At 41.9% G+C, this 12,203-nt stretch overlaps 1 protein-coding gene across 1 annotated transcript in view; it reads left to right on the top strand.

Annotated features, from left to right (window-relative positions):
* Positions 1–1,327: 1,327 nt before the first annotated feature.
* LOC136858464 (translation machinery-associated protein 16 homolog) overlaps positions 1,328–12,203 on the top strand; it is a 48,825-nt gene continuing 37,949 nt past the window's right edge. The window contains exons 1-3 of the mRNA XM_067138021.2: positions 1,328–1,464; positions 1,552–1,643; positions 1,796–1,936. Coding sequence (XP_066994122.2) covers positions 1,462–1,464; positions 1,552–1,643; positions 1,796–1,936 — 236 coding nt within the window. The 5' untranslated portion in view covers positions 1,328–1,461. The remainder of the gene's footprint in view (positions 1,465–1,551; positions 1,644–1,795; positions 1,937–12,203) is intronic.

Below are 12,203 nucleotides of genomic sequence, written 5' to 3'. Positions count from 1 at the left end.
GAACCAAGAACCATCCTTTCCTTTGGAGTACATGAAGTTCAATTACAGTAGATTCTCCTGGCATATAAATAAAAATTTAAACACATTTGAAATAAACGATATGAATGATATTGACCGTGCAATTGTTCACCTCTCTACTAAGGTCAATAATTCACGGAAGTGTATCATTCGTGTCGCCAGAAATCTTGCGCACTTGCCTACTCGCGACGATGGTGCTGGTCACATTATCAGCAATGACAATTGCAGAGGATGTAATTTACCGCCAAGTAGCGGTCTTGCATCTCGCTGTGGATTCCAGACCACCAGTATTAATAATAATAATAATAATAATAATAATAATAATAATAATAATAATAATAATAATAATAATAATAATAATGTTCTGGACCGTCGTCAAAGTGAGCGGACCGGGCTGGAAACGGGTCCTGGCCGGGTAATGACTGCGATTGCAGTCCGGCCGCGGGTTCAGTACCGCCAAGGCACCCAAGACGACACTACGCCGGATCTCCTCAAGGATTTGATCCATATTAAAATGCTTATAGGAAAAGATGGCAAAGATTTAGGGACCCAACTGGCCGGGTGGAATAACTGGACCTATCCCGGGAAGTACGAAATCGATTGCTGGAAAAAATATTGAAAAATGGGAGGAGCTTTGTCGTAATCTCTCAGAAAACGAGTCAGATCACGAATTTTGGTGGATTCTCTCAGAAAACAAGTTAGATCGCGAATTTCGGCGGATTATATATAAAACGTTAAGCATTCAATTATAAATTTCATTATAATACCGTAGCGAAGCACGGGTATCTTGCTAGTATAATTATATTTGGTTTACCATTTTCTCCCATCTTATGAGTACTGTGTGGTCGTCGTTATTCTTCTTGCTACTAAAATAATTCAAAAGCACATGGCAATTTTTTCAGCCATAAGTAGCATATGTTTGCGATAAAGGCTTATAAAACCATTTTATACATTTATTTTGCCCACATTTCTATCTCTCAGCATTATTTGTACAAGCTGTCAAAACATGAAATAAACCATCTTAAATTTGCCGCCACTGCGATACTCACTTTTTTTTTTGCAGTGCCGGAGTGTACGAAACTATAAATGTGTCAAATGTCTAGACAGGTATATGCATGTATTTGTACATAATGATCTGTGTTTTTAAATAATGTTTACGTCATATATTATATTTAAAAATACTCTAGCTCAGTTTATATCAGAAGATGGTATGTGAGTCGGTTTTACAGAAAGAGCTTATCGTAGTGGTGTAATTTATCTTGGGAACATTATGGCACCATTGGTGAAATGCGTTGTTTAGTTGTTTTGTGTGTTGAAGTTTCTTGTTAAAGCACGTGGTAACTATGTATACGTAATAGGTGTTGTGGGGTTAGGCTGTAATTCGTTCTTTTGATTCTTCATTTGACAGGTTCTTCAGCAGATTTCCATAAAGAATTATTAACCATGGTATGCTAATATTTGATTATAGTTGTAATTTGACATGTTCGTATATGTTCGTTTGCACATTTTGACCGCTTTCTCTCATTCTTTTAGCCGAAAACAATCCAGAAGGAGCTGAATAAAGTGACAAAATTAATTCATCCCAGAAGTCGCAAAATGGCAAAATTAAGCAAGCAATCCAAGCGGTAAGTACGGTATTTCCGTCGTTGCCTAACCTTATGTTACAGACTCTTTGATTCCCAGCCACTCGACAGCGAAAACTCCGAATTGCCTTCATTTCAGTTTTAATTTTTGGATTTAATTTCTTTTACTTGATAGAGTTGATTTTGTGTTATAGGATAGCATCCAGAGAAAAGACAAAATTGGTTCATCATATGAAGCAGAATATGTTGGGTGAAAAACTGTTATGGTTTCGAGATCATTTACCAGCTGATGTTCACAGATGCACTCCGCAAATGGTTATGGACCTCATCAGACTGTAAGTGTCTTTTAGAGAGAAAAGTATGGTTTCTTTTCACCAAGCTTAGGTTCAGAATTTTTTAAACTACAAATATTAAGCTTTAGGCCTGTATGAAGCGTAGGATCTGTATATGTATGTTGAATCCTCAGCCCTCGGTGAATAATATTAATCTAATAGTATTTGTGAGGGCATATAGTTATATAAGTAAATTGGCAATGATTAGCTTCTTTACCTGTACTATACGCGAACCTTTTCTTGAGCCCGATTTTTATGGGGTGAGGAGTAAGGAGGGAGCGTTGCCGGTACCGGTTATACTGCCAACTGGATGGAAATGAAATCTGAATTGAATCGATAATATGATCGATCGATATGAATTTTCTAAACATTTATTATCTTATGTCAACAACTGTGTCACACATAGGGCCTACATTATTTAACATTATATAACATTTCTCGAGCGAATCTTGTTACTAGCATGAATTATATAGTTTGGCTTTGCTGTGTAAACAACAACAGTACTAGTTCGTAAAGTGTATGCCAGATGTCGCACAGCAATGAATAAGCGATTCATAGTTTGTGTTTCAAGGGTTGCCAATGTGGACGTCGAAAATAACCGAGGTCTACCAATTCAGCACTAGGGAGCTCAGGGCTCAAGAAAAGGTTCGCGTATAGTACTAAGTTAAGATAAATGGTAAGGTTGTTTCCTACGAGTCCCCACGAGTCAGAGTATGTTTTAATATACAGTGCATAACAGTCTTGATTGTACACCCCACTTAGCAGATATAATGTCTTTATAAATAGTAGGCCTACATAACCAGTACACAAGACATGGATAAGTCATTGCATAAGGTGTTGAGAACTTGATGTTAGGGATCAAAAGTCTCGGTACATCATTTTAAAAGAATAGGAGTGAAATGTGTTGTGTAGTGGCCTGTTTGCTTGCAACAGTCTTGTATGTACACGTTCACTACCTCGTATTCGCTCGGGAACACTCCTAGTTAGCTGGTGTGTATCTGTGCTGTGCTAGTGTGTATAGTTTCGCAGTTAGTGCACCAGACCGTGTGTTACAACATAGGCCTCATGGGTAAAAGAACAGAGTTAAGTGATGAACTAAAAAATGTAATTGTTTCTCTTGGATTGCAAGGGTATCCTTTGCGTAAAATTGGACGCAAAGTAAATAAACCTCACTCCACAATACACTATGTGTTGAACAAATTCAGATCTAGAGGAACCACAAAGAATTTGCCAAGGAATGCAAAAGAAAAGATACTGAATAAGCGAGATGAACGTTATATTGTGAAACAAGTAAAACAGACTCCACAATTAAGTGCGCCTAAGATCTGCATAATGCTGGAAGGAAGTACGAAGAAGAAAATGTCAAGTCAGACAATTCGTAGGGTATTGTGGAAATATGATTATCACAGTAGATAACCACGGAAAAGGCCGTTTGTTACTAAGAAAAATTGACAAGCCAGAATGAAATTTTGCAGAAAGTATGAAAACAAGAATTGCACATTCTGAAACAAAGTTATTTGGTCAGATGAGACCAAAATATCTCTATGCCGTTCGGATGGAAACAGTTCTGTATGGAGAAAAGTAAATACAGCCAATAAACCTGCAAATACGCTACCCACCGTAAAACATGTAGGTGGATCAATTATGATTTGGGGATGGATGTCGTCTTGTGGAGTGGGAAATATAGAAATCATCAGTGGCATCGTGGACACATGGGGTTATTGAAACATTTTAAAGAACAATGTCAGAGTGCAGTGAAAATGGGGTTGGGGTCTTACTACATCTTTCAGCAACACAATGATGCCAAGCACACTGCTGATATTTGCAAGCAGTGGCTGATATGGAACGTACCAACGCAACTGCAAACTCCGGCCCAATCCCCTGACTTGAACCCCTTAGAACATTTATGGGTTGATCTAAAAACAAGGGTTCATGCAAGGAAACCTCAATCACTAGAGAAGTTAAGAAGTATAGTCAACGAAGAATGGGGTAAAACCGACCCAAAAAGATGTGAGGAACAGGTTCATTCCATGCAGCGAAAGTACAAGGCAGTTCTCAAGGCCAGAGGATACTCATCGGGGTATTAACAAGTGTTTTTGAGTGAACATTTCGTTTTCTTCTGTAAGTGTACAAACAAGATTGTTGCATGATGAAACGCCCGTTTTTGTACATTGCTTGAATTTTTGTTAAATTGTAAGATCACAGATCAGTTTCTTTATTATTTACATTGTTTATTAGTGTATCTATTACAATATGGGCAATAAAGTACATCACAATAATTCTATACAAAAGTTTAACCGTTATTTTGTTGCAATAAGTTGATGTACAAACAAGACTGTATGCACTGTATCAGCCCTGCTGAGCTTACGGAAATTCACACACCAACAAGCATTCTTTCAAATCATTCATCACAGGAACCAGCTGCATAAGAAATGGTGTTACTAACATAACGTACCTATCCCAGTGACTTCTTTGTTGTGATGTTGCATATCAGTTTGCCGAGCTATTGTTATGATGTCTTTGGAATGTAAATAATTGCTAGTACTCTTTAAGATGTTAAAATGATAATATTTAGAAAATTACACATTGTTTATTAATGTTTGATTGGTTATTCAATCCAGAGTCATTACATAGTAGCAGCAAAAAGAACTCTACAACTCCAGTTTATCAGTTCCCAGCTCTAGAACTTTTAAACTTTTATTTTACCCCATCAAAAAATGTAATTTACAAGAGGTAGGCTAGGCCTACACTTTTCATACAAGGATGCAGCAGGAGGGTGAGTGGTTGAAATATGTATTAGCAACTTGCACGCAATTTCCAAAAAAATTGACTTTCCTGCAAACTACAAATTACGGCTCTATCAGAGATCAAGATCGTCGTAGGGATACCTACTCAATAAAACTCTTTCTGATAAACTCCATTTAGGGCATAAATAAAGATTTAACTCTAGATATCGCCATTCAGTCAGCCAAACAGTCGGAAATTATAAAGAGACAACAAGAAAGTATGTGTGGTGCTACATCTACAAATGTAGTATCTAGGCCTACTGATAAAGTTTCTACAAAAGAAACTTACACTTCATCTTATCTTCAACAGCGGACTGGCATAAGGTCTGCTAACAATGGTAATTCTATGTGTTGCCTATATTGTGGCTTTGATTCACAACCACACCTGTCGTCCTGCGAAAAACTCATTTTGCTGAAATTGTAACATCAAGGAACATTATGCTCGTTGTTGCAGGGCGGTGAGGTCTGTGGAGGATGGCAGTAACTCCGAGGGATTTGTAAGCCATATTGATAGCAACTTCAAAGAATTTATAGGTCATGTTAAGATATATCTCTCATTTTAGACTTTCTGGAACCGATATAACTTTGACAGGTCCTAATGGCACAACACTTGAGACGTGGTCTATAGTAAACTCTGTTATAAAGACAAATCAAATTTTAAGAAATTTTATGTACCGGTGTTAGGAGCAAATTGAGTGTTACTGAGTAACCAGCCTTGGGAATGTCTTGGGCTTGTAAAGAGGATTGCTGAGGTGGAGAGTTTTGATCCAGTTTCCAGCTTTCCGCAACTCTGTAATGGACTAGGTAAGGTTAGAGAACCCTATGGAATAAAGGTAAGAGAGGATGACGTATCATTTGGGCTGAAATTGCCTCGTTGTATTCCATCCCGTTGTATGATACACTCAAAAAGGAACGTGATAGAATACTCAACAAAGGTGTAATAAATCAATCAGTCAATACTGATCTGCATTTAGGGCAGTCGCCCAGGTGGCAGATTCCCTATCTGTTGCTTTCCTAGCCTTTTCCTAAATGATTTCAAAGAAATTGGAAATTTATTGAACATCTCCCTTGGTAAGTTATTCCAATCCGTAACTCCCCTTCTTATAAATGAATATTTGCCCCAGTTTGTCCTCTTGAATTCCAACTTTATCTTCGTATTGTGATCTTTCCTACTTTTATAAACGCCATTTAAACTTATTCGTCTACTAATGTCATTCCACGCCATCTCTCCGCTGACAGCTCGGAACATACCACTTATGATATAGATGTTGATTCCCATAGGGAATCTGAAATATTTGTCCTGAATGAGTAAATTTATAATACCAATATAAATGGTCCGTTATTGGACATTATAAATTTTTCAGCTAACTCATTCCTGGTTGCCAGCGTTTCGCCCTCGTGTGCTAGGGTGGGCTCATCAGTTGGTACCTAGCACACCTACCAATACGCTGGCTAGTGCATACCGTGGAGGCCACTGCGTAGGCTAACTGGAGCTACCAGCAGTGCCAATGCACTAAGAGACTTTGTCTCATAACTAAAAATTGATGCCTGCTTGGCCATCAGATGATATAGATGTTGATTCCCATAGGGAATCTGAAATATTTGTCCTGAATGAGTAAATTTATAATACCAATATAAATGGTCCGTTATTGGACATTATAAATTTTTCAGCTAACTCATTCCTGGTTGCCAGCGTTTCGCCCTCGTGTGCTAGGGTGGGCTCATCAGTTGGTACCTAGCACACCTACCAATACGCTGGCTAGTGCATACCATGGAGGCCACTGCGTAGGCTAACTGGAGCTACCAGCAGTGCCAATGCACTAAGAGACTTTGTCTCATAACTAAAAATTGATGCCTGCTTGGCCATCAGATGATATAGATGTTGATTCCCATAGGGAATCTGAAATATTTGTCCAGAATGAGTAAATTTATAATACCAATATAAATGGTCCGTTATTGGACATTATAAATTTTTCAGCTAACTCATTCCTGGTTGCCAGCGTTTCGCCCTCGTGTGCTAGGGTGGGCTCATCAGTTGGTACCTAGCACACCTACCAATACGCTGGCTAGTGCATACCGTGGAGGCCACTGCGTAGGCTAACTGGAGCTACCAGCAGTGCCAATGCACTAAGAGACTTTGTCTCTGTTGTATGTCCGGCGCTCCCTTTCTCGCTCCGTCAGCCAGCTGCACGCGCGCCTGTGTATCATTCTGCTAGCTTCGACGCGCAGCCCTCAGTGCGCGTGCCTGACCATCGAGTGTACTATAAATAGGAGCTCCCTGCCTGCTCAATCGCCCACTTGCCCCGGTGTCCAGCTCCAGAATACACCCTACGTCGAGCACGGAGGCTACTCCTCTTGAAAATGTGCTTCGACCAGGTGGACTGAATTTCTGGCAGTACGAGGTCTCACCTCTGGTCACCGCTCCCTGACCTGTTTCCGCTGCCTATGTTCCGTAATTCTTTTACAAGCCATTTTCATTCCCTAATTTATGCAAGCTCCCTTAGTTTCGCTAGGTGGAATTTCTTCAATCAATTGAACTTGCTTTTTAGGAATTTAGGCACTTCAACAAACAAGGACTCTCAAAGACATTCATGTTAGTGTGTCAGATAGTTCTCGACTATCAACGTGTCAATTCGCAAAGACTATCTTTTCAAGATAGAGGTGTATATAAAGACTGTAAACCTGTACATATTGTATAAAGACAGACTTTTCTCAAGATTCAATATTCCTTTTTGCTTCAAAATAAATTTCAGTTATTTGTGTAAATATCATAAAGTGAAGCAATAAAAGTTGTGTTCTGTAAATTTCAACCTTGGTTACAACACAACTCTATAGCGACGAGGTAAAACAGCAACAAACTACACGTCATCAGCCCCAATCGCCAACTCTATAGCGACGAGGTAAACACGACACTACAATTCACCAGGCCCAGTTGTCAACTCTACGGCGAAGTGCTAAACAACAACGACACTCCAACTAGTTCTGACACACAGCTTACCTTACTCTTTCTTGCACGCATCTCGCAATGGCTACTGCGGAACAACTAGCTACGGTCTTCCAAGCCTTACAGCAGCAACAACAACAGTTTATGCAACAACAACAGGCAGCATTACTTCAGGCTATTCAAGCTATTTCTGTCTCTACACAGCCATCAGCTATTCCTCCGTTCTCTGCTTTTGATCCGGCTAAGGAAGGATGGTCAGTTTATTTAGCCCGTTTACAACAGCATTTCATCTGCCATTCTGTCACAGATGATCAACGCCGCCGCGCACTATTTCTTAGTTCGATTGGCAATGCTACGTGTGAATTACTACGTAAATTAAGTCCGGAAGAACACTTATCTGAGGTACCCTTCACGCAGCTCTTGGCCCGTCTCACGGAACACTATGCCAAAGCTCCTCACATAGTGGCTGCTCGCTATAAATTTTTTCAGAGCAGAAAGCAACCCCATCAGACACATACTGAATGGATAACTGAATTGCGTGGTCTAGCTAAACCCTGCCAATTCATCTGCTCCAAGGACGGTTGTGGTTCATCCTACACTGATTCTCTCATTCGGGACATGATAATTTTACATACTCCTGAAGACAAAATACGTTTTGACGCTGTCAAGCAGAGTAACCCTTCTTTAGAAGACGTCCAGCGTATTGCTACGGTTTATGAGCTTACTACCAAGACTGCCGCAGCCATAGCTTCTCCACACGAAGTTGCACAAGTCTCGCCTCAGGCCCGCAAGTCCTCTGCTACAGTGCACCGTACGGATAAGGCGCTCTCCACCAAGCATTCTCGCCAGGTTCCCTCTCGTAATGCTACACGGAAGCCCAATTCTAAGAACACCTCGAAACTCCTGCCTTCCTGCCGAGGCTGTTTCAAGCATCATGAACGTCGTGACTGTCGTTTTTTCAAAGCTACTTGTGAACGATGTAATAAACTTGGACACATTAAGACTGTCTGTCAAAGTTCGCTCCGCCCTGCTAAGACTACTGCAGCACGCCGGAAGCATATACAGCCCCGCCAAGACATGGAAGTTGATCAGATCAATCTTCTTCTTCCCACAAAGGATTCTCACAAAATCATCATTCCTCTCTCATTCTCTGATCGATCTGTCGATTTTCAATTAGATACTGGATCACCTGTCTCTATTATTAACCTGACTACCTACCACAACTTAGGTTCACCTTCATGCTCTCCAGCTGACATCCAGCTCGTGACATTTAACAAGAAGAAAATTGACATCAAAGGTCAAATCAAGCTTCAGGCTAGTTATAAAGGAATTCAGAAGGCCATTCCTCTTCTCGTAGTTAACAACTACACTGCATCAAACATTATGGGCATGGATCTATTTAACTTATTTGGTTTCCAGATACATGACAACATTAACGTCGTATCTACATTGCATCCTACTTCTGACGTTACCGCTCTCCTAGCGCAGTTTCCTGAAGTCTTCGACTCTCAGCTCGGTACAGCCAAAGACTATACAGCTCACATACAGCTGAAATCCGGAGCTAAGCCTCGCTTCTTCAAAGCACGCCCAGTACCCCTAGCACTTCAAGACCAGGTCACGAAAGAATTAGAAAGATGGATACAAACTGGAATTGTTGTACCAGTTACTTCTAGTCAATGGGCTACTCCACTCGTGGTAATCAAGAAACCTGATGGTAATGTTCGACTTTGTGGCGATTTTCGATCTACAGTCAACGCACAACTCGACACAGATATCTTTCCTATTCCACGTCCAGAAGACTTATTCCGTCGTCTCTCTGGTGGACAATTCTTCTCTCGAGTTGATCTTAAAGAAGCATATCTCCAGCTACTTTTAGACGAAGAATCTAAGAAATTTCTCACACTCAACACTCCTCTCGGACTGCTCCAGCTCCAGCGGCTCCCATTCGGTGTTTCATCCTCAGCGGCTATTTTTCAGCGCTATTTGGCTCAACTCACCGCCTCCATTCCCGGTTGTGCTAACTACCTGGATGATATTATTGTTACTGGAAAAGATCATCAGGAACATCTAACCAATCTACGCCTCCTTCTCCAGACATTGAAAGACAATGGCTTACGAGCGAATCTCGCTAAATGTACCTTCTTTCAGCCTCAAGTTCACTACCTAGGACATATACTTGATAAGAATGGAATTCGTCCTAGTACACAGAATGTCTCAGCGATAGTAAACATGCCAGCACCTCAGAACCTCAAGCAGCTTCAGTCCTTCATAGGCAAAGCGAACTATTATAATAAGTTCATTCCACGCTTCGCTACAGTGGCAGCTCCATTAAACGCTCTACGTAAAAAAGGTGTTAAGTTTCAGTGGACTCCGCAATGCCAACAGGCATGGAAAACAATCAACAACGCCTTAATTCAAGCTATACAACTCACTCATTTTCAGCCCGACAAGATCATCACGCTAGCTACTGACGCTTCAGACTACGGTGTCGGTGCCGTTCTCTCCCAGAAGGATCGTCATGGACAAGAACGCCCCATCGCCTTCGCTTCGAAAACACTTAATGACCATCAACGTCGATACTCACAGATAGAGAAAGAAGCTTTAGCCATCATCTTTGGTATTCGCCGTTTCAATGAATATCTCTATGGCAACCATTTCCTGATCATTACCGATCATAAGCCTCTCGTACACTTATTCCATCCTGGTAATAAGATCCCAGAGAATTCCCTCAGAAAGCTTCAAAGATGGTCCATGTTCCTTTCTGATTATTCCTATCAGATTGTATATCGAGCCACATCCCAGCATTGTAATGCTGATGCCCTCTCCCGCTTACCCGTTGGTCCTGATACTGCCTTCGATTCTCAAGAATCTGAATGTCTTCAGTTGGACATAGAACTTGAAGATACTGTATCCAGTTTTCCTATTGATGCTACCTGCATAGCTAAAGCTACGGATAAGGACAGTACACTTGCTACTGTACGTACTTACATCCGCAACGGTTGGCCTCTTCAGAGCACACTTCCTGCCCACCTGGCACCTTATCATCGTATGCAGCATCGTCTCACGACTCGTGCCGGAGTTGTATTACTAGAAGCAGGCACCATCTTCCGAGTGGTTATCCCACTTAGCCTACAGAAACAAGTTCTCGGATTATTACACCAAAGCCATTGGGGTATCTCCAGAACAAAGCAACTCGCCCGTCAACACTGCTACTGGCCCGGTATTGATGCTGCCATCGAAAAGTTAATACGTCATTGTGAGCAATGTCAAACGAATCAGAACGCCCCGTCTTCTGATCTTGCTTCATGGCCTCCTGCTACTACTCCATGGGAACGAGTTCACATCGATTTCGCAGGTCCTTTCCTCAATTCCATGTGGTTAATAGTCATCGATTCACTGTCAAACTTTCCATATGTCGTGGATATGCATTCGACTACTACAACCGAAGCTACCATTCGTGCTCTCCAGAAAATCTTTACTACAGAAGGCTTACCACAAGTACTCATTTCGGACAACGGACCTCAATTTACAGCTACTGCTTTTCAGAACTTTTGTACACATAATGGCATTCGTCATATCCTAGCACCACCTTTTCACCCTCAATCTAATGGTGAAGCTGAACGCTTCGTACAAACATTTAAAAGAAGTATGAAGAAAGCTGTCTCTTCAGGCTTAACTAAAGACCAAGCCTTGCTCCAACTCTTAAACACCTACAGAACTCTACCCGGCGCTGATAATATCACTCCTGCACAGAAGCTCCATGGACGACCTCACAGAACTTTACTTTCTCTGTTACAGCCTCTTCCGGCCCAGCATAAGACATCACCAACGAAGTTCTCCCTCAACGACAAGGTCTACACCAGGACATTCAAATCCAACCCACTCTGGATACCTGGAGTCATCTACAGATCTTTGGGTCATCGTCTATACGAGATACAGACTACGGAGAAACGTATCTGCCGCCATCAAGATCAGATACGTCTGCGCTACCGCCCCTGTCCAGCTATTGATGCTATTGCTAAACCAGATAAATCTATTGCTGAAAGAGCTTTAGATCATTTAATAACAATGGGTTCCTTTCAGGACGAGACAGCGCCACTCCGCCCAGTTCCAGCCCCGGACAATACAACAGAGTCATCAGCAGCTCCGCCTCAGCATCGCAGTCGCCGCCAGCGCCGCCGCCGTTTCACGCCGTACCGGCGTATTTAGGAGGGGAGGGTGTTGTATGTCCGGCGCTCCCTTTCTCGCTCCGTCAGCCAGCTGCACGCGCGCCTGTGTATCATTCTGCTAGCTTCGACGCGCAGCCCTCAGTGCGCGTGCCTGACCATCGAGTGTACTATAAATAGGAGCTCCCTGCCTGCTCAATCGCCCACTTGCCCCGGTGTCCAGCTCCAGAATACACCCTACGTCGAGCACGGAGGCTACTCCTCTTGAAAATGTGCTTCGACCAGGTGGACTGAATTTCTGGCAGTACGAGGTCTCACCTCTGGTCACCGCTCCCTGACCTGTTTCCGCTGCCTATGTTCCGTAATTCTTTTAC

The sequence above is a fragment of the Anabrus simplex genome, chromosome 1 (genome assembly GCF_040414725.1).
Source record: "Anabrus simplex isolate iqAnaSimp1 chromosome 1, ASM4041472v1, whole genome shotgun sequence".
Lineage (NCBI taxonomy): Eukaryota > Metazoa > Arthropoda > Insecta > Orthoptera > Tettigoniidae > Anabrus > Anabrus simplex.
This window is presented reverse-complemented; position numbering and strand designations above follow the sequence as displayed.